Below are 22,865 nucleotides of genomic sequence, written 5' to 3' on the forward strand. Positions count from 1 at the left end.
TGTCACTCTCACAGTAAAAAAAATTCCTCTCATGTTTCCATGGAACTTCCTATGCCTCAACTTGCACCCATTGCCCCTTGTACTGAAGGGATGAGGCTTTCTGTTCCCATCCCTCCCTTGCAGAGGACCTGTCTGCCTATGGGAGGAAGCTCTTGCTTTAAGGCAACAAAGACGACAGATATTTTCCTTGAGTGTTAGCTCCAGTATGGCTTTGGGCTTTAAGGGCAACCAAATACACACATATGCCCTTTACAAAGGCAGAGTTAAGACACATAGAGATGCAAAGCCTACAGCCATGCACTCCCTAGACGTTTTGGTTGTCTCCCTGGGTGTCTTTTTCACAATTACGTTTTTTCTGCAAATAGCAGCAACTCGAATGTAACTTGGAGTATTGCTTTTGCTCAGAAGGTCTTTTCAATGCTCATCTGCTGCCATAGTCTCACCCTCACCGTCTTGGTTCATTCTTGCTTCGTGCCTTTTGTACTGCACTTGCCGTAGGCAATGCACAAAGGCTGCTCTTTCCTGCCAGAGCTTGTTGTCATCAGTAGCTGGGCAGGCAAAGACAACTCTGGTGTGAATCATTTTCTCCTCCAGTGTAGGAGTTGCCACTAAGACTGATTAAGGGAGGGGAAAAAAAAAGAAAGCGAGAGTGAGAGGGAGTGTGCGGTGTGTGGGACTGCACAAATTGAGGCACGCAGGCAAGCTAAGAGACTTCTGCTCAGCAAGGTTTCACCACGGCTAGCGACCTCTTCGTGCTGTATCCGTTTCATTGATTCCTTCACCAGGATTAGAGCCTTGCAAAGTAAGTAGGGCTCTTTTTTGGTTTGTTTTTGTTTTCTTTCTTCCTCTGACACTTTAATTGGTGCCTAACTAACAGCTAACAAACTTCCACTGTGAATCGTGATCATGTGGAGGGAGCAGGATAAGGATATTCGTACGAAAAGATAGGAGGTGGAATTGAAGGAGTGTCAAAGCTTTCCTGAGCTTCCTAAGCACTTTGGTTTTGTCAGAGAATCACTGCATTTACAAGGCTATATTCCTTTCCCCTGGAAAGATTCATTGGAAGCAGGGAATCGGATGTGGCGGGTGAGACAACCAGGACACTAGGCATTAGTAAAAGATGGTGCTGTGTTGCAGATGGCTTTCCCCATATCACAAAAAGCATGTGGTGTGTCAGGCTCTGAAAATGCTTCCTGTGGCAAAGCAGGACTTAGACTGTTTTGTACGCCTCTGTTCAGAGGAATATTCCTCTCCTTGCCTGCAAAGGTGTGTACGCTCTGCTCTGTTTACTTTGAGTTATTAATCAAGTGACTAATCTGCACTTGTTTAAAGTCAAGAGCAGGAACTCAGGTCCAGTAATTACCAATTTACTTTCAGTCTGACCATTCAGTTTGAAGAAGTCGCTGCCACTGAGGTACAACAAAGCATGCTGTGGTGGCTGTTTCTCTCTCTCCTTGCAGTGACACTCCCTGCTGTATCACTGAGAGTGCTTTTTCTCCAAACATACAAGACACTTCAGTCTCACATGAGCCTGATGTCGTGTGCTCCTCAAAGAAATATCTGTTCAGAGGCAATTGTGTCCTTGCTGCACAACCAGGTAGTCAAGCAGGTAGAGAGTTGTCATTTGTGTAGAAGTAAGAAGAAAGGGCTCTCAGAAAGTCTTTCGGTTTCTTTATGTTGTGTTTGCTGAAGAGGGATGAAGTAGGGTCAAGATAAATGCTTGAGCTAGCTTCAAATATTAATGCCTCGCTTATGAAACATGTGTGGGCTTTGTTTCATTTAATTTACCCTCTCAGTTGAAGTTTGTTTGGAGGACTGATTACAGGGCTGGCACTCACAGCTCCTGCTCTGTAAAACCCACATGGCCTGTCAGCATTGGGTGTGCAGTGCTGCCCATGCTTTATCTGCCACAGGTGTCTTCTGCTGGCAGAACTGATTCACTGAGGCAAGAATGAAATCAATACTTGCTCTGCTTTATCAAATTATCCTTACTTGATAGATAATGTCTGACAAGCTGATTTTCCACAGAGACATGGCTATTTCCCTGATGATATTTTTTAAAGGATAAGCTCCATTTAGCTTTTCTCTTAGTAAGCAGACAGCAAACGAAGCCTCTTTGGCTTTTTGGGGGTGTGTGTATTTTGGTTTGCGTGTTTATTTGTTTGTTTGTTTTTATTGTTGTTGTCCATTCAAGAGTGACTAAGCAAAACCTCTGTCTTACACCAATAAACAAGTTTAAAGCAGATTATTCTAAACTGGTTTGGTTGCCTTTCAGCTCCCTCCAGTGTCTGAAAGTGTTTCTATAATGTTGTGGCAGAGTCAGAGTTTAAAGCAAAGCTGGGTGGATCACAAGCTAGGTGTGCTTAGAAGATGCCCCAGTGCTGCAGGCCTCTCTGGAAATGCTGACAAACATCTTTCCCAGGCAAGGAAAGACTCAGCAAGAATCCATTCAGCACACCTTTTCCAAATTGAATTTTCAGTTTTCTGACTCCTCCCTGTTTGAGGGTTCCCTGTGATTACTGATGCAGGAGCTCGTATCTAAGACTGCTAGTGGGTAACTAATCACAGAATCACAGAATTACAGCACCTTAGGGGTTGGAAGTGACCTCCAGAGATCATCAACTCCAACCCCCCTGCCAAGACAGGATCCTCTATGGTAGTTCACACAGGAATGAATCCAGGTGGGTTTTGAATGTCTCCAGAGGAGACTCCACAACCTCTCTGGGCAGCCTGTTCCACTGCTCTGTCACCATCACTCTTGAGGTGAAACCTTCTATGTTCCACTTTGTAGCTGTTGCTCCTTGGGTTATTGCTGCTCGCCACCAAAAAAAGATTACCCCCATCCACTTGACAGCCACCCCTCAGATATTTATAGACATTGATGAGATCTACTCTCAGTCTTTTCTTCTCCAGACTAAACAGCCTCAGAGCTCTCAGTCTGACTTCATAGGGGAGAGGCTCAAGTCCCCCAGTCATCCTCATGGCTCTCTGCTGAACTCTTTCTGGCCGGTCCTAATGGGTTGAAGTTCTTGACAGGAGCTTGACTGGAACTGGTTTCAACTGACAGGGCTTGAGACACTCAAAGCTTTAACAAGATTTGAGATTTTGTAATGCTTAATACAGTAAATGATTTTCAAGAATCTGAATGTCATGATCTCCTAAATCTCATTAATACATGGAGAAATAAACACCCGACTGACCAGATGCAGCTGAAAAAGATGGTAGAAGAGAGATCATTTGTTGCTATCCAGCCCATCGTTCAAGATTAAGGGTGTGCCATGGGTTTGCTGGGCCAGAATCATAGGCCAGCAATGGTATGCAAGCTGTTAACAGGAGCAGCTGAATGCTAAGAGATGGTGTTAGCCATCCAGGAGTTGGCTAAAAGGTGTATCCCATACCGTAAACTTCATGCTCACTATAAAGGAAGAAATTTGCTGGGGATGGGGAGTGTCTCCTGGTCCTGAGGACTGCTTTCCTGTTTATTGTGACCATTGTACCTTTACTGAGTATAGCTTTGAATTCTTTGTAGTGGCATTGATGCTGGCATTGTTCTTTCATTATTTTCATTTCAATACATGAGTCTTCTTTTGACAATTCTCTTTGCTGCTCAGGAAGGGTTACTGGGTGATAACAGCAACTGCTATACTTTAGCCCTGAATATGAGCTAAACCTAGATGGAGTGAAACAGAGCTTCCCCTCCCCCCCCCCCCCCCCCCCCCCAATAAAATTCTCTGAATGGGCTATTATTAGAGGAGCACTAAAAGAAAGCCATTATAATAATGGAGAGCATTACCACAACCAGAAATAGTTTCATTCAGCACAGCACAAGCTTTTAGCCTACCAGCAGTTGTTGGATGAACAAAAGGTTCAACATTTTCACTTCCCATTTTCCTCACTGAAAAGGAACATCTAAACTTTACAGAGAATGACTCAACATGAACAGTATCAGAGTTACCAATGAGGTCTGTAAAGAAGAGTTTTTAAGCTGTGGTACAGCTTTTCACTGGCAAAAGGCAGAGGAGTTTCACTGCATTTTGCAAAATTTCCTATTTTCTTATTCTGAATCTTCTGTGGTCCAAGGAAGCAAAACACTTATAGCACATACACAAAAATCACCCTAAGTTTGCCAATATAACTCAAAGTACAAATGTTAGAGCAGCAGCATAGCATTTGCAATTTTAAGGCAGAAAGGAACTTTTAAGCATACTGATTTTTTTTTTTTTTAGCCTGTGAGGAAGATCTGGAGGCCTAAATAGAATAATCTTAGGCTATCCAGCACTAAAGGATGATCTTCTACTTCACTAGCAGACAAGAGTTTTTTTCCCCAAGTGAACTGCATGCCTCATTTTGCTTTGTGAGAGTCTTCCTATTGTTTGTCTACATGAGGGTGGTAGATGTTGAATGACACATTCATGGTTCCCTGGGTAACTTTCCACCAGCTCCTCAGTAAGAAACGCCTGGGAAGTTGGTACTTGCCCAAATCTTCACATTCTACCTGGGGTGGGAGAAGTAAACAAAGTATATGCATGTATTTGGTGCTGACGTGTGAATGGTTGAGTTAATTGGGAAGGTAAGAGGTATCCTGTGCAAGGGAGCTTAAGACGTGCAGAGGCACAAAGCTGCATGTCTGGGATGAGCAACTGCAGAGAAGCATTTTAAATGACAGTTTTCTCCTTTCCCCTTCTTGTTCCAACTTTCCCCCCCACCCCACTACTGAAATTTACCAGACCAGCTTAGATGGCTTGGAAGTAAGATAAAGCTATATACAATTTAGGAATTACACATAAATCCAAATTCCCTCTAGGACAAACAAGCCTAGAAGGGACTCAAAGCCACCCTCTCTCTCCCCCTCTTATTTCCCAGACTGAAAAAAATAACCAGCAAATCTTACTTTGTTATCTGATAGTGGAAGATACTAGAGCAGAGCAAAGAAGTGAAGGGAGCAAGTGCTCCGAGGCAAAAGAGGGACATACTGTTTATACTTTGGCTTTCTATCCCTGCTAGCAAACCAGTGAATGATACAGACTTCATCATTATTTTCTTTTTACAGCCAACGATCTAATTTCTCTCATTATAATATTCCAACTAGCCTCAAACCAGCACATTCCCTCATGAGTAGTCTCAATCCTTCAAATTAGTTTCATCTGCTTTTCACCACTGTTTTGCCCAAAGCTGTCCTCCTTTAAGGTGTGTTTTGTGCCCAGGGTTCCTGGCAAGCTTGGCTTTTCTGGTAAGCAGTCGCCTTCCTGCATGAGAAATTGCAGCTCTGTGATTGAGAGAGAGATGGCTGCAGTGCTGGGCTGGCTCTCAGTTCTCCCTTTACGCCCGTAAGCTCTCTGACATCAGCTCATGACCTGCTGACACTGTCAAATGGGATCTCACATGAATAATTCCTCTTGCCCAAGCAGCTGCTGGGCTTGTTAAGAGTGCAGTGCTGGTTAGATGTGCTTTTCAAACGTGGATTTAAAAAGCCTTGGGTTTGTTCCAGTTATCTTTTTTTTTCCTCCCTCTCTCTTTTGCTTAATAAGATTAAGCAATGCATTTCATTAACCTTTTAGGCAGCATCTTTAAGCTCAAACCAAGCCAGCTGCCAAATAAATCAACTGCTTTACCAAACTTATCCAAGAACGTGTATAAGTTAGTAAAAATAAAAGAGAATTTATTTTGGAAAAAGCCTCCTCTACCCAAACAGGCTTTGGGAGTAAATCTAAGCTCTTTCTCTCCTCTTCACAGGTAAATGATGCACACATTTTTTTTTTACTCCTATCAAAGTGTATAAACATCACAAATGATTTGGAAGTCATTTGCAACTGTCAAGTACCAGGAACACTCCACAGTGTGTCTTTACAGTGGTGTCAGATGTGCAGCTAAGTTTGGCTAGTATGGCACAGGCATAAAAATAAGAGACTATTCTCATTCAAAATGCTTTTCCTAACCAGGATCACAGTGAACAGTCAAGAATGCTACCTTGCTGGAAACAGTTCCTTGTCCCTGAGTTCCACCTTCCCCTTTCTTCTCATAACTTTCTGTCCTCACCCAATGAGATTTTTCCTGGCTGTGATGTAAATGATATGAACTAGGAAAAGTAAATGTTGAGATGGCAGTATTAAGTAGTGAGCTACAGGAAACATATCACAGAATGGCAAGGGTTGGAATGCATTTCAGGAGATCATCCAGTCCAAGCCCCCTGCTAAAGCAGGTATGTCTAGATCAGGTTGCACAGGAATGGGCTGCCCAGGGAGGTGGTGGAGTTGCTATCCCTGGAGGTGTTCAAGAAAAGTCTGGATGAGGCACTTAGTGCCATGGTCTAGTTGACTGGACAGAGACGGGTAATAGGTGTCTGAAGTGGTCAAAGTCATCTCCCCTGAAGTTCAGTGTTTGAATCTTACTTACTATGCTGCTACTTCTCACATGATCCTGAACCATCTCATGGTCACTGCAGTCAAGGCTGCCTCCAATCTTCCATCCCCAATCAGACCTTTGTTCGTTAGCACAAGGTTCAACAGTTCACCTCTCCTCATAGGGTCCTCCGTGACCTATGTCAAAGAATCATCAATGCACTGCAGGAACCTTTTGGATTGGTTGTGCTGTGTTGCCTTTCTGACAAATATCATGGCAGCTGAAGTCCCCCATAATAATCAGGGTGTGTGATGACAAGGGTGATTTAAGCTGCCTGTAAAAGCCCTCATCAATTTCCCAATCAGGTGGCCTACAGTAAACACCCACTACAATGTCACCCATTATTAGACTGCTCCTTAGTTCTTACCCATGGGCTTTCAAGTCTTTCTTCTTCCCCCTGCCCCGGGCAGAGCTCAATACATTCAAGTTTCTCTCTCACATAAAGAGCAACTCCACCACCTTGCATTGCTGGCCTGTCTTTCTTTAACAGTACCTAGCCATCCCTGACAGCATTCCAGTCATGTGTGCCATCCCACCACGTCCCCATAACTGCAGTGAGATCATGGCCCTGTCATCACACCCACACCTCTAGTTCTTCTTGTTCATTCCCCATGGTGTGTGGTTTGGTGTACAGGCATTTCAGAGGGGTAGTCAAGTAAGGTTTCCCCAGAGAGGTATAAGAGGATCACCTGTCCATAAGATGAGTCCATCTCAAAAGATGAGCAGACCTCCTACCAATGTAAGAAATATCTGACTTTTCCTTGTCATAATAGGATAAAGTAGGAGCCCTAAATCTTCAGTGTCAGAGCCTGAAATGCAAAAGTAGAGAAGTATGTGTCTGGCTAAGAACACATCTTTTCAAAATCACCCTTCCACATAGTATTTATTCTGCTGTTTTCCCTTTTTTCCCCTAGAAAAACCAAATGCTGGAGATGCCTTTTAGGTTCTGTGTGAAATCTTATGCCTTTAGAAGTATTTTCCAATATTCATATTTTCCATTTTCTTTCTGTCTCCCTCACTAGCTTTGATGGAGCTGTTTAACACCAGTTTTAAAGATTGCCCTTTTTTTTCAGGGATATGTGACATTTAGGGCAGTGTACTATCAAATTCACTATGCCAAAGGGGTTGTCTTCTGTGTGCCTGCTGGTCTAAAGTTAAGACTTGTGTAGTTCAGTCTTGCTCTCTTCAGTCTACACAAACATGCATGCACCAAAGGGCAACTACAGGTGTAAGAAAGCAGTCTGGAAGATGGGAATAGTGTCTGACTTGCCCAGAGCACACACTGCAGCTCCTGCCCCCTCGGGTGCCACCCTTCTCATTCCTGACTGCGTAGATCATCTAAGAAGCCCTATGGCAACTGCAGTTATTAAGAATGGCTAGGAAAATATTTGCAGTTAAAACAGTGTAAGTGATGAGTGGACATACAGCAGCATTTATTTAGAAGGCCTCCTTTAAGTTTCTAGGACAACCTTAACCTATGAGGACAGAGACCTTTCTGGAGACTTCCAGTGAGGTTAGAGAGAAGAGGAGATCATTCCTCCATAGGAAGGGTGTGTACAAAAGCTAAAGCTTTAATGAACAATTACCCATGGATTATGAAACTATTAAAGGCCTATCTGAGAGCCAAGAGAGCCCAGAGCATAGGCAAAGTATCTTATAAACTGTTTTTAAGACTATAAATGAAACACAAATTAAATTACTGTGATCTAATTTGACTCCATGTGTATGGATTACTCTGACCTACCCACATTGCCCCAAGTGCTTCTGGTAACATGGGCTCCATGTAAAGATGTGGCATTGTCAGCTGAAGATGTGGGCTGTTACTGAATCCCTTGCATTTCCATAGTTGGACATGAGTAAGACCTTCCCTGCTCCACAGAGGCTGTCAGTGTGCTCTGAAACTTAGTGGGTCTGGGAGCTCTCCTCTCCCTGAAGGTTCAAGCCTGGTCTCAGGCCTGATGTTCAAACCCTCTTCAGTGTTCTGAGCCCTGACACAGCAGTAGCTAGAATTACATAACTACTCTGAGTCACCTCTCATTTCCTTTTTCTGTTTCAGGATGACAATGGATGCTCTGCAACTAGCAAACACTGCCTTTGCAGTTGATATGTTCAAAAAACTATGTGAGAAGGACAAAACAGCTAATATTATCTTTGCCCCACTCTGCACCTCAACGTCTCTGGCTCTGGCATACAAAGCTACAAAAGGTGACACTGCAGACCAAATGAAACAGGTAAGCTGTCAGCATCCTGTTCTGAGGCTGCAAAGCTACACAGCTGTTGGAGGTGGTGCTCTTATTTATTCTTGTTAGTATACTACTGGAAGCCTAGTTCCCTTGTAAGCCATCCACCCCAAAATCCTGAATGGTTCCATGCTCCATGGCCCCACAGAGCAAATCTGGCATAAAGGGAAACTCTCTCAATTATGTACAAGGTAGAAGTGGACATTTTAGAGTCCTCATTAAAGCCTTAGTTTTTAACCATAGTGTTGATTGTGGCTGCAGTCAAGAGAACTGCCTTTCCTGGATAAAGGGATTTTTATTATTCAGCATTGCCTAAGCTTTATAGAACTGGGAATAATGTTGTCATTATCTGCTACCAATAATTATGATTAACAGCCCTGTCATTGACTTTTCCCCTTTCTCCCACAATACTGCTAAGATGAGACAGATGCAGTAGAAGAGGGCACACAATTTCTACCCCGTTTCTCCTTCCAAGCAGCCTGAGATGTTCAAGGGGTTTCCAACACTATGATGCAGCATGGCAGTGGCAATACAATCAGTTTACCAAACTCATTCTGTGGTGCAGGGAGGCAGCCCTGCAGCCTCCTCTCTGCTGCTTCCAAGTAGAGATTTATGTAGGTCTTTTGTCCTAGCAAGGGTGCCCACAGCTTCTGCAGCTATCTAAAGGTGGAGGAGAAGCAAATTCGGTATGTATTTATATGCTGATTGTCACCTGGCTCTGAGGGATGTTCTACAAATTTGAATATATTTTCCCTAATTTGGGAATTCCTCCCTGTAACTCACTCATTCTCAAGCACACCATCCTGTGCCCCCACTCATGTCACAGATTACAATTAAGTCTCGTGCCGTTCACAAAGCTGCAAACCAGCATGGCCATGAAGATGTTCTAGGTGCTAGAGACTTTCCAAACAGCATTGTATTTTAAAACCATTAACTCAGTATCAAGAATGAAACAATTAAAGGACACCCTGCAGTTTCCCTATCATTTCAAAACTCAAGTGTTTTCTTTCTAATAGGAGAGTTACAATATTAACCTGTCCCTAAAATCATGCTTTCACTTATCTGCAATTTGCTTTAAACCACCCCATAAGTCAATGCACACAGCCACAAGTGGAGCTCTGTTACACAAGCATGTTTATGTTACATACAAAGTGCTGATTGCAGGTGTTAAGGAGAACTTGATATGTTTTACATATCCTATTTTCCTGCCTGCCCATGAGTTTGTGCTTGGGCTCCAGTTACTAAGTAAAACAGGAGACACGTTGGCAGTCTTACTCAGCAGCAGCTGTCACAGTTGTGCCAAAAGCTCTCCTAGGTAAAGAAGTTGCAGTGGCAAAGCCTTCTCCCCAGTTTCCAGGCACAGAAACTTTCTGCACTTAATTTGCTAAAAGTGTTGGAGGAAAAATAAGTAATTTGATTGTTTCTGAGGAAACAATTATGGAGTTTGGCTATGAACGCTGTGCTGGTGCTGGGTCCCTCAGAGATTTATCTTCTTCTGCTCCCATGGAGCAAAGAAAGGGGAGGACGTGCAGCTGCCTAAGGCAAAACAGCCATTTGGTGTGTCTGTGAAGACAGAATGTGTTCTGGGAGAGAGAGTGGAGTGAGGGACAAAAGGCAAAGAATGTGACTAGCACCTGCTATGCCTCTGACAGGTGAGGGTTGGGCACGCTGCCTTAATAGCCATCATCAGACCCTGTCCTGAGCAGGCACTATAAGCTCAATTCATGCTCACAGAGTTGGTTTCAAACAAAGCCAGCAGTAGCCTCTGACCTCTGGTGCCTGAAAGCAGTGAGTTTTAGGTCACTACAGTGCTTCCTAGGATTGGACTTGTCATTCCCAGGAGCTGGGAGGTGGCCACGTGTGGGTGAGCAGCCAGCTCATACTTTGGCTACCAAACCAGGTATAATTATCTGCTCAGGTTTTGCTGAACTCTCCTGTGATGTCATATATCAGTCTCGGCAGTCAGGAAACTTCAGCCATCAAGCATTTGTAAATCTGTAGCCCACTTCTGGAAGGAAGACTGAGGCCCTCATTTATCTGGCTCAAAAGCTCCAGGTTTCTGGACAGGAATCAAAGTGGGGGTGACAGAGCACTGCAACAGGCTGCCCAAGGACATTGAGGAGTCTTCCTCTCTGGTCAAGACCCCCCCTGGACACATTCCTGTGTGACCTGGTATAGGTGATGCTGGTCTGCAGGGGGGTTGGACTGGAGGACCTTTCTAGGTCCTTTCCAGCCACTGTCATTCTGTGATTCTGTGATAGCGAAAATGTCACAACTCCATGGCAGAAACAAAGCTTTTGCCCATCTTGTCTCAAACAGCCAAGCCGAAGCCAGAGCACTGTGTCCCCCCCACGTCCAACCTTGCCTTGAACAGCCCCAGGGGCGGCGACTCCACCACCTCCCCGGGCAGCCCATTCCAGTGTCCAATGACTCTCTCAGTGAAGAACTGGAAAGCAACTTGTGACAACCCCAATATATTCCAAGACAAGTGGTGAAAGGAAAAAAGAAATCTCCTGACTAGTTGATGTAACGAGAAGCTTATGGACTCCAGGAAACCAAAGGATAGAAGAAAAAAAGCTGAAGTCTTGTTCAGTATTGCTCTTTGAAATGCAGACAGGCTTAAGGCATGGCCCTAGCAATGTGAGCCTAAGGCAACACCATCAGCAGCATGAACAGCTCTGCTGATTTCTGGGTACCGCTCACGGGAAAGAAATGCCTTTGGTTCTGGCAAGATCAGGTTCTTAGATTCATAGGAAGATGTCAAATAAGTAAATGGTGTTTGAGTAATGACAGCAAACCCCTGTGTGCTTAGCTTAAACGTGAAAAGCCACAGCTCTGATCACAGACTGGCATCCTCTGCTAAGCTGTTAGGAATGTTTAGATAACAACAACAAAAGCTTAATATTGTCTTCTGCTCATCTACCAGGTGCTCCATTTACAAGACGTCAAAGATGTTTCATTTGGGTTTCAAACGGTAACTTCAGACGTTTCCAAACTCAGCTCTTTCTTTGCACTGAAAATGGTCAAACGACTCTTTGTAGACAAGTCTCTTAATCCTACCACAGTAAGTACTGCAGAAAAGCCCGGGGGCTGCGAGTGCTTGGCCAGCATGTTGACAGCTTATGGTGTCAGACTGCAGTGTGACTAAGTTCCCTCACTTCTGCCTGTTACTTGACTGATACTTGAACATTCATCCTATGGAGAGACTGAGAGCCCTGGGGCTGTTGGGTCTGGAGAAGACTAAGAAGAGATCTCATCAATGTCTATAAATATCTGAGGGGTGGGTGTCAAGTGGATGGGGCCAATCTCTTTTCAGTGGTGCACAGCAATAAGCCAAGGAGCAATGGCTACAAACTGGAACATAGAAGGTTTCACCTCAACATGAGGAGAAACTTCTTTACAGTGAGGGTGACAGAGCACTGGAACAGGCTGCCCAGAGAGGTTGTGGAGTCTCCTTCTCTGGAAACTTTCAAAACCTCCCTGGATACAGACCTGTGCAAACTACCCTAGGGGATCCTGCTTTGCCGGGGGGGTTGGATTTGATGATCTGTGGAGGTCCCTTCCAACCTCTAATGTTCTGTGATTCTATGATACTTTGCTCTTGTGAGACCCCACATGAAATACTGTGTCCAGCTCTGGAACCTCCAACAGAAGAAGGATATGGATCTGTTGGAGAGGGTCCAGAAGAGGGCTGCAAAGATGATCAGAGGGCTGGAGCACCTCTCCTATGAGGACAGGCTGAGGGACTTGGGTCTGTTAAGCCTGGAGAAGAGAAGGTTCTGAGGAGACCATACAGTGGTCTTCTGTAGTGTTTGAAGGGGGTCTAGAGGAAAGCTGAAGAGAGACTATTTATTTGAGGGGGATTGGAGTACCTCTGCTACAATGACAGGCTAAGGGAGCTGAGTTTGTTCAGCCTGGAGAAGAGGAGGCTCTGGGGAGACCTAATAGCAGCCTTCCAGTACCTGAAAGGAGTCTACAAGAAGAATGAAGAGAGACTGTTTGCAAAGGCCTGCAGTGACAGGACAAGGGGCAATGGCTTCAAACTAGAGAAGAGCAGATTTAGATTGGATGTTAGGAACAAGTTTTTTACTATGAGCATGTTGGAACACTGGAACAGGTTGCTCCATCCCTGGTGGTTGGGGCCCCATCCCTGGTGATATTCAAGGTGAGGCTCAAGAGGGCTCTGGGCAACCTGATATAATTGAGGATTTCCTTGCTGACTGCAGTGGGGATGGACTGGATGACCTTTGGAGGTCCCTTCCAACCCAGACCATTCTATGATTCTATGTTTTATAATGCAATGTAGTGAGAGGGCAAGGGGCAGTGGTTTTAAACTACAGCAAGGTACATTTAGACTGAGCATTAGGAAGATGTTCTTTGTTATGAAGGTTGTGAGACACCTTAACAGGTTGCTCAGAGATGTTGTGGATGCCTCATCCCTGAAAGTGATTACCGACAGGCTGGATGAGGCTGTGAGCAACCTGGTCTAGTGGGAAGTATCCCTGCCCATGGCAGGGGGTTGGAACTAGATGGTCTTCGAGGTACCTTTCAACACAAGCCTTTCTATGATTCAGGTGCTGAACAACATAATATTGTCTCCTGCCATAAGTGTTTGTAGATGTTTGGCTTTGTAACTGACAGACCTTGCAAATAACTGAGAAAAATAAATGCTATGGGTTTGGGATTATTTTATCTCCCAAAGCTGCCTTTCAAAAGGGCCCCAGCAAGGCCAGCATTAGCCTAAAAGTAATGTTTCAGAAAACTAAACATGCTTAAATGATGCTACAATCAGATTGTCTGCTGTTCAGCCTCTGCTGCAGCAAATGCCCACGGCCATTCGTAGCAGTAAATGCCTCATCCAGTGAGGACAGGCTGTGCTCTTTATCTCAGTACTCTCACTTACCCAGGCCTGGACTGAAGGTTGTTTTATCCTTTCAAAATCCTACAGTGCTGATGTAACACCACTGGACTGAAGGCAATCTTGGGAGCAATGTGCTGAGTGCAGCTGTGCCTCATGGCTGTCGCTCTCTGTTATCAAACAGCTGTCCATTGTAACAAACTCTCCAACTCTCCTCTGCTGGAGCTTAGCATGCTGATGTTGCAGGCTCTGCACAAACCCTTTAAGTGGACAGCATTTAACCAAGGATGACTCTCATACTTTGTACCTTACAGGACTTTGTCAACTCCACAAAGAGGCCTTTTCCATCTGAACTGGAATTGGTGGAGTTCAAAGAAAAAACTGAGGAAACTCTACAGAAGATCAACAAGTCTCTGTCGGAGCTAACTGATGGTGAGTATAGCTTAACATTAACTGTTTCTTTAGAGAAAGAGATCTTTGTCCTTTTGAAGTAAGCACATACACAGAGCAGTGGGACAAGACCTACTATTTGGATTCCCAAGGACTAGCAGTGTTATCTTGCTTTGAAATCTCTATACTTCACTACTACAGCAGTTCTGAAGGTGGAATATGAAGTGAGAGCTGAACAGGCTGGAGAGTTGGGCAGAGGTGAACTTCATGGAGTTCAACATGGGCAAATGTAGAGTCCTACACCTGGGAAGGAATAACCTCTTGCATCAGTACAGGTTAGGGGTTGACCTACTATAAAGCAGCTTTGCATAGGACCTGGGAGTGCCTTATCAATGCTTGTATATAGCTAAAGGATGAGCGTGGGGTCAAGAGGATGGGGTTAGATTCTTTTCAGTGGTGCCAAGCAATACAACAAGGGGCAACGGGCACAAAGGGGAAAGCAGGAAGTTCCATCTGAACATAAGGAAAAACATCTTTAGTATTAGAGTGACAGCACTGAACCAGGCTGCCCAGGCAGTTGTGGAGTGTCCTTCTCTGGAGAGATTCCAGACTTGCCTGGGCACTGCAATCCTGGGCAGCCTGCTCTGGGTGACCCTGCTTTAGCAGGGGGCTCGGACCAGGTGCTCTCCAGCTCCTAGCATTCTGTGATTCTCTGATTCCTCAATATATTACCCTTGGGGAAAGCTAAACTCCAGCAGGACAGTTTGAGAGAATGACAGCTCCTGGCTCTGAAGCTTCACACACATTTGACATCAAGACATAAAAGCCAGGCACTGGTTTTCTAAACAGTTTTGTTGTCATGGGAGGCACTTGCTCGACTCGGAATCTCAGGCTGTTAATCTGTGGCTCAGCTGATCTTAGCTCAGCTGCCTTTACCAGCAAGCATGCCAGAGGCAGATGTGTGTCTCTTATTGGCCTTCCTGCGGAAATGGGGCTGCAGGCACTCTCCCCACAGCTCCGCTGGGCCCCCAGCCGCTGGGCTGAGTCACAGAAGCAGCACATCAGTGACCATGAGAGCCCTCCTGCGGAGCCTGCCCGGTTTAGGAGAGGCAGAGCTCTGGCCTCGGCCCGTACCTAACAGAGCCTGTTAAAGGCTGTGCCGAGGCAGCGCTGGGATCCGTTGCTTCCTGTCGCCCTCCAGTGGTACAAGCGCGGAAACGCAGGTGCGTGAGCCGCCCGCTCCCCGGGCTGCCGCGGCTGGCCCTGCCGCAGCCCTGTGCCCTGCGTGCGGGAGAGCAGGGCTTGCCTGCCCAGGGCTCCGAGCTCATCGCCTTCTGTGGCAGCGCTCCAACAGGACTGCAGCAGAGCGAGGAGGAGAACGCATTTCCATATGCTTTTTGCAGGTCGTAGCAGTATTGGGTTATGAGCTGTAAGCAGAGCAGTGGCTTTTGTTGGTCTGGTTAATTCATTCTCATGTCTCAGTCTAGAGATGTGTGTCACAGAATCAATCACGTTGGAAAAGACCTTCAAGATCATCAAGTCCAACCTATCACCCAACATTATTTAACCAACAAAACCATGGCACCAAATGCCACATCCAGTCTCTTTCTAAACACTTCCAGAGACAGGGATTCCACCACCTCCCTGGGCAGCCCTTTCCAATGGCAAATCACTCTTTCTGTGAAGAAGTAACATCCATCCTAAACCTGTCCTGGTGCAGTTTGAGACACTGTCCTCTTGTTCTGTCACTGGTTGCCTGGGAGAAGAGACCAGTCCCCACCTGGCCACAACCTCCTTAGCTGCTAATCTGGAACTTCCCTTCAGGTCTTCTTGTCTGAATGATGAGCATTTTTTGGCTCACACCTCTTGAATGTCACTGAAACTTCAGTACCTTCTTTAACACTTTAGCACTTTCAACCTGGAGGGCCAGCCAGAGCCTGGGCTGCATCAGGAGAAGTGTGGCCAGCAGGTTGTGGGAGGTGATTCTCCCCCTCTACTCTGCTCTGGTGAGACCCCACCTGGAGTACTGCATCCAGTTCTGGAGCCCACATTACAAGAGGGATGTGGAGATGCTGGAGTGTGTCCAGAGCAGGGCCATGAGGATGATCAGAGGACTGAAGCACCTCTCCTATGAGGACAGACTGAAAGAGTTGGGGCTGTTCAGTCTGGAGAGGAGGAGGCTCTGAGGTGACCTTATTGTGGCCTTTCAGTATCTGAAGGGGGCCTACAAAAAAGCTGGGGAGGGACTTTTTAGGCTATAAGGTAGTGACAGGACTAGGGGGAATGGAGCAAAGCTGGAGGTGGGGAGATTCAGACTGAATGTGAGGAGGAAGTTGTTCAGCATGAGAGTGGTGAGAGGCTGGAATGGGCTGCCCAGGGAGGTGGTTGAGGCCCCATCCCTGGAGGTGTTTAAGGCCAGGCTGGATGAGGCTTTAGCCAGGCTGATCTAGGGTAGGGTGTCCCTGGCCATGGCAGGGGGGCTGCAAATAGATGATCCTTGTGGTCCCTTCCAACCCTGACTGATTCTATGATTCTATGATAACATAACTGAACAAAAGCAGTTGATGTAGCTTTGATTCAGCACTAAGCCAAGAAAACGTCTCATCTGGAGAATCTGCCTGATTCCAAATCTCATTTAAAACATGAAGTTGTAATTTTAAGCAAGTGCTTCTCTTTGGAATTTGTGACTGGAATGAAAATCTTTTATCTGTGAAGAGCAGGATGTAATTTTAAAGATTCAGTTAGATGTTTCCATATTCAGTTGAAGCAATTGATACCTTGGTAATGTATTGTATTGACAACCATCTTAAACCTGTTCACAGGCAAAATGGAGAATATTTTGACTGAGGATAGTGTAAATGACCAGACTCAGATTCTCCTAGTTAATGCAGCTTATTTTGTCACAAACTGGATGAAGAAGTTCCCAGAGGCAGAGATCAAAGAATGTCCTTTTAAAGTCAACAAGGTATGTTCTGAAAAGAGGAAACAAGAGGAAGAGTACTGTTTTCACTTCAGAAAATGCAAACTTTGGGGAAACCCCCAGCACTGAAAATAAGAAATGTTTGCTGTTACCATGGCATTCTTAAACTCTGTCTAAACCTGCGTGCTGTTGCAAGGCTCCCTAAACTAGTTTGCTTGTCATGCTGTTTTTAAGCTTTGCTTGTGCTTTCACATTCCTATTTCCAAGGCTCAGTGTGAACCCAAACTGTTCTGGTAGTATATGTAAGACAACAAGAGCTGAGTACAAGCTCAGAAGTAGCCACTGCCTACAAAGGGATGCAAGATTCTCATGGGCAGCTTCTTCCAAGAAATTGTAGTCTGTGCCTGAGGCTGCATCCCAAACCCAGTGGGGCTGAAGCACAGAAGACTTAATTTCTCCAAGTCAGAGAGCTGGTGAAACATCCATGCCCCTAGGATCTTTTTGAGTATATCGCTTAGGTGCCTGGCCCTGTGTTCTCCTCCTCAGGGATGACATCCCATTTTCTCCTTCCCAGTCAGATTCAGAAATGCAGCCCTCTGCCTATCAGCCCTGTTTAGCCACGAGGTCCAAGTGAGTGCAGCACCTATGCCTTTTGCCTTCAGGAATCTGTGACCACTGAAGAATATTGTGACTAGTCAGTCAGGTATAAAGCTGGGTAGTATTTGTCTGATAAAGAGATCATACTCCAAATAGACACACAGACACACACATCTATATGTGCAGGAGAAAAGAGTTTCAGGTTCACTTAAAATACTCAAAATTCAACTGGCCAACAGTTTCAGTTAAAAAAGTTTTGAAAGTGATACAACCAACTCTAGATTTTTAAGTTAAACATCTTGAGGTTTGGGTTTTTTTTTCCTACAGTAACATTTTTTCTACTGAATTTGAGTTTTGTTTCCAGGGTGGACAAACCAGTTTGCAAATCTTCCTCGCACAACAGTTTTGTTTCATTTCTGTAAGCAGACCCAGGGCTTTGATAAGCCTGGAATTTCTTATTCTGAAAAGACAGATAGGTCTGAAAGTTCTTATTCTGTTTCACCTCCTGGATCAAAATATCAATTACTCATATGACCTTCACTGTTGAGATGTGCTCAGTGCTTGACACTTAGTGCCATTGTGATGTATGCAGACAATATAGTGTGTAGCACTCAGTGAAACAGGCATGAAGGGCTATCAGTATCTGTTAGATTTCTCTTTTAAGGCAGATGTCCAATGTGTTGCTATTGTATTAAGTAGAATTCTGTTCCGCTTCTCTGTGGGAAGTTGCCTACTGTAAAGGTCCAACAGCTCACTGCTTTCATTACCTAGTGTGCTAGTTTGAAGCAGGCTAGAATGTTTTGGTGAGAAGAACTAGATTACAGGCTGTGAAAGGAAAACAACGGTGATGTCTGCTTCCCTCATAGGCCTGCTAAGTATAGGAACAAGAAATAAAAACATACATAACCACTGTCACTTGGGCTGCTGGCTGAGCTGCATCTTGCTCTCTAACCTCCCTCTCCATTTTGGACTAATCCACTTTGCTTCCTGACCCCCTGGCCAAACCTCTATTCTTCCTTGGGACTGGGGTGAGGTTGAGAGGGGTAGGGAGAAGGTGAAGGGGTGGTTGAGAGCCCCTCCTGGGGACTCAGGTTTCTGGGAGGGGAGCTGTGTTGCTGTATTACATTTTATTTTGTACATTGCTGTCTATAACTGTATATACTGTAAATATCTGCTTGCATATTGTGCCAGCTGTAAATATAAGCTTCATTCGTATTTCCAGAGCCAGCTGAGTCTAGTCTGGGTGATTTCCAATGTGTGGGGGGGCAAAGAACACCCAAACCACTACACCTAGGAAAGCCACCAGATTCTCTGATGGTAACAGTGTTCCATTTCCATGGAAACTGAGAAACTTTCCTCTCACACAATTTGTTTCACTGTGAGGGTGACAGAACACTGGAACAGGCTGCCCAAGTTGGGGTGGAGTATCTCCCTCTGTGGAGATACTCAAGCCCTGTCTGGATGTGTTCCTGTGTGATCTGCTCTAGGTGATCCTGCTCTGGCAATGGGGTTGGACTGGATGAACTTCCAAGGTTCCCTTCCAGCCCCTGACTTCTGTGATTCTATGATCTGTGAATTAAAGGGAATGCTAGATTGCTTCTTCTCTGTTTTGCAGACTGAAACTAAACCAGTGCAAATGATGAATCTGGAAGCTACTTTTTGCCTGGGCTATGTAAAAGAATTGAATGTTGCCATCCTTGAGCTTCCATGCCTTAACAAACATATAAGCATGCTCATTCTGCTACCCAAAGAGATTGAAGATGAGACCACTGGCTTGGAGCAGGTGAGAAACCCCACAATTGGTATGGTGCTTCTCTTGGAAACAGATCACTTATAACACAATGTGCTTATAAAAGGTTTTGTTAAGCTATATAGACAGGAAAAAAAAGAACAAAAAGGCAAGTTTTCTGCTTCCCTGTTGCTGACCTTACATTTGTGACATGACTGTTTCCATGGTGGCCAAGTGTGAGGCTGTAAATAAGACTTCGATTTAGGACAGATTGCGCACAGAAAACAGCATAAAGTGCAGAAGATGCCCACAATACACTTTAGGAAGCTGCATCAATTTGAAAGTCCAAAGACAAAAAAAAAATTTCCATCATGAAGAATTTTGATTTTGCTTTAGTAAAGTGCTTAAAGCCACACTTGCTGGGTGCTCAGTGATGCTGACATGGTCTACTCTCGTGCCCTCATTTTTTTCCAGCTGACATGCAGCCATAACTTAATTTTGAGTGCTCTGGCAGAGGGGTTGGACTCGATGATCTCTTTAGGTCCCTCCCAACCTCTGACATCCTGTGATCCTGAAGGTGCCTGAAAACTGTACCTTTTTAATTACAATTGCACATACACTGGAAAATGAACCAGTCATTTCCAAAAGAACAATCATTTCATATGTAATTTCTCTATCACAATTTTAGAATACATTTCTGTCTCTCTTCAAAGTTTGAGGATTAAGAGACAGAAGATCACACCAGTCTCCTGTGTAATTTGCTGCAACTGGTCATACATTTTAAGGGCAGGAGGAATCTGCTTTTGCAGCTGTAAGGTACTTTTACATGTAAGGAGAACACACACCTCTTAAAATGCAAGTGAAGCCTTTCCTGGTACTGATGTATTGCGGCCCCATATTCTGTTTCCTCACTTTGGAGCTTTTGAAACTGCTCTAAGAACAGCACATTTGACTGAGACCAGATTTCTGGATTTGGAGTATTTTTTCTGTTCCAGTAGTTTCATTATCCTGTAGGATCAGGAAGCAAGACTTGTGCATCTGCCAGTTGGCTGAGTGTAAACTGGTTAGGGACTGTCTTTCTCAGGTTCCTGCATATTGTTGTTGAAGTGACTGCCTATGAAAAGGTTGTAAGGGGCCAATAGTCAGACCATACACATACAGTGGAGTTACTTCAGAGACATGTCCTATGGATTAAGTCATACTTGCCTAAGTCTAACCCAGAGGATGTTAACTCTGAACAATACTGTTATGAATTCCAGAGGAAAAGTTGCCTTTTGGACTTTACTTTTGGGGGCTTGATAGGAGTGGGAAGTTTTTTTTCTCTCTCTTTCCTTGAACCAATCAGTAATTTCTTCTGTTGCTTTATGTCTTTAGCTGGAAAAGGCACTCACACCCCAGACATTATTGCAGTGGACCAATCCCAGCATGATGGCCAACACCAAAGTGAATGTATTTCTCCCAAAGTTTAGCATGGAAGGTGATTATGACCTGAAGCCCCTTTTGGAAAGCCTGGGGATGACAAATGTCTTCAATGAAAGTGCATCAGATTTTTCTGAGATGTGTGAGACAAAAGGTGTGGTTTTGTCAAAGATCATCCATAAAGTCTCTTTGGAAGTCAATGAACAAGGTGGCGAGTCCCGAGAGGTGCCAGGCTATCGGATTCTGCAACACAAAGATGAATTTAAGGCTGACCACCCGTTTATCTTTTTGTTTAGGCACAACAAAACTCGCAATGTGATTCTTTCAGGCCGATTCTGTTCCCCATAAGCAGGGCATATCTCTTAGGAAAAAGTGCAATTACATTTATGGTGGTGAATGTTCCTGTAAAGCTTGGCATCCTGTGGCCTCTGAAAGGAAATCTAAGAGGTTCCTTTATCAGCTGGGTAACGTGAGCTACTCTACATATGCAGCAGAACTAGTTTTATCTCCTTTTCTGTCATCCCCTTAAGATGAAGGATTCCCACTGTGAAGCACCCATTGTATCTGAGAAGTAGCCCAGCCTCAGCCATAAGTATAATTTGTTCCTTTGTGACATCTGTTTCCCAAAACTGAGTGAACTGAGAGCCTGCTTTAGGCTTTAGATAGACCAGGAGCTGGCAAGGCCCCTGGGAGAAAGAGCTGGTTTTCTGTTCCTTAGCCAAACTACTCTCCCTCGTGACCCATGCTCCATGGATTCCTACTGCCTAGAAGGGGAAAATGTGGACATGAGGTGTGATAGACTTCCACTGAGACACTCTGGTGGTCCAAGGTGCCCTACCAGACCCTGCCAGTGCCCAGTGAAACACTGCCCAAGTTCTGCAGCATAGTTAAGATGATTCAGGCTAGCATCAAAATTTGCATCTGTGAGAGAGGAGCGGCACTGAGACCTATGGATGCAAGAGCCAATAATCATCATGACAGTATTTATACCCAGAAGACTCGAGTGTGAGCTATGCCAGTTTGTAATCTGGGGAGGATGGACTTTGCTGCATGGACTTTTTGACTCATAGCCCTTCAGACATGGAAGATGGAACCAGTTCACTGCAGCTGCAAAGAGCCCTGTTGCATATATCTTGAGGAAAAAAGAACATTATGCAATTCCAGGATAGAAAGCAGCTGGATCAATACTGGAAGTGCCATCCTTTTCCTTCACACACAGATTTCTGCCATTTCTAGTTCTGAATTCAGCATTAAGGAGACTCCATATAATTACTTGATGTCTGAGGCATGAAAAAGAAATAAGGACTTCAACCTGAGTGACACTAACATTGTAATTACCAGTCTCCAAATTCCATATGAAATCAGGGTAATCAGATTTCATTTCTATCTAAAGACTGCCTGCTGCATATGTTCAGTACTGATTTACCTAATTACTGTTCAGAATAAAGCAGTATAAAACCTGTGTCCAATGTCTGCAGTACTTCCAGCGTCAGTCTGGGTGTTCGCTTTTGCGTGTTCACTGACAGCGTCAGTCTGGGTGCTGACTCTTGTGTGTTCACTGACAATGTCAGTGTTCACTCTTGACCTCAAATAAATGGTAAGAATGGAAATGAAGGGATTCACTTAGACCACAAAGTAAAAATGTCTTGGTACTTCAGGTCTGAAAAAAAACCTGGAGGGAGATTTCTAAGTGGGAACATGCAACCCCTAGTATTCAGACTTGTAACACTGTGGTGATTCCTGTGCACTTAGAAACAGGAGTTCTGTTTTGACTCTTGACCTTACCAACCCATGAGAAGCCTTTAGTCACAATGATTGAGTGGCTTTACCAGCCTCCTTCCCTTTATAGACTTCTAACCAACTCTAACATCTTTAAATAACAGAGGGTTATTTAAATAACAGAGGACTAACTTCTACCAAAAACAATGGGATATAAGACTGCAGACCTCTAGGGGTTTTTGCTCATAACCATTAGGTGTCCTGAAAGAGTAGTCAGAAGGCAGGTGCAAAGTATAACCATTATTTCTGCAGCCCATCCTATTTGAGAAGGAATTGCCTGCCAAGACCTCTTCCAGCTCACTAACTTCAGTGACAGCTGAATGACTGGGAAATGTTTTATACACCCTATCATTGCCTGATTTTGGAGGCGAGGGTCAGAGTTACCCAAAGCTGTTGTCACTGTGGTTTCTGCTGGTTCTCCTGTAGAGAGGGCACTGCACTTAGGGCTGATGACTAAGTAGCTGCACAGGCAGTCTATACCTAGGCACGATGGACTGGCTGCCTATAGTCTGTACAATTTGGTCGGGCACTGAT

General features: G+C 44.7%; 1 protein-coding gene across 1 annotated transcript; it reads left to right on the forward strand.

Moving 5' to 3' along the window:
• Nucleotides 1–697: 697 nt before the first annotated feature.
• SERPINB5 (serpin family B member 5) lies at nt 698–22,014 on the forward strand. The gene is made up of 7 exons (XM_064160717.1): nt 698–802; nt 8,456–8,630; nt 11,566–11,703; nt 13,812–13,929; nt 16,710–16,852; nt 19,020–19,187; nt 20,508–22,014. Exons 2-7 carry the CDS (start codon nt 8,457–8,459, stop codon nt 20,898–20,900), a joined length of 1,134 nt encoding a protein of 377 aa, XP_064016787.1. The 5' UTR covers nt 698–802; nt 8,456; the 3' UTR covers nt 20,901–22,014.
• Nucleotides 22,015–22,865: the final 851 nt, after the last annotated feature.

The sequence above is a fragment of the Pogoniulus pusillus genome, chromosome 21 (genome assembly GCF_015220805.1).
Source record: "Pogoniulus pusillus isolate bPogPus1 chromosome 21, bPogPus1.pri, whole genome shotgun sequence".
In the NCBI taxonomy this organism is placed as follows: Eukaryota; Metazoa; Chordata; class Aves; order Piciformes; family Lybiidae; genus Pogoniulus; species Pogoniulus pusillus.

Excerpts from the sequence above, each read along its gene's own strand:
- SERPINB5 (XM_064160717.1), top strand. The coding sequence starts at position 8,457 with ATGACAATGGATGCTCTGCAACTAGCAAACACTGCCTTTGCAGTTGAT. Across the intron at positions 8,631-11,565 it reads CTGCAGACCAAATGAAACAG|GTGCTCCATTTACAAGACGT; the intron begins GTAAGCTGTCAG and ends CTCATCTACCAG. Across the intron at positions 16,853-19,019 it reads GTCCTTTTAAAGTCAACAAG|ACTGAAACTAAACCAGTGCA; the intron begins GTATGTTCTGAA and ends TCTGTTTTGCAG.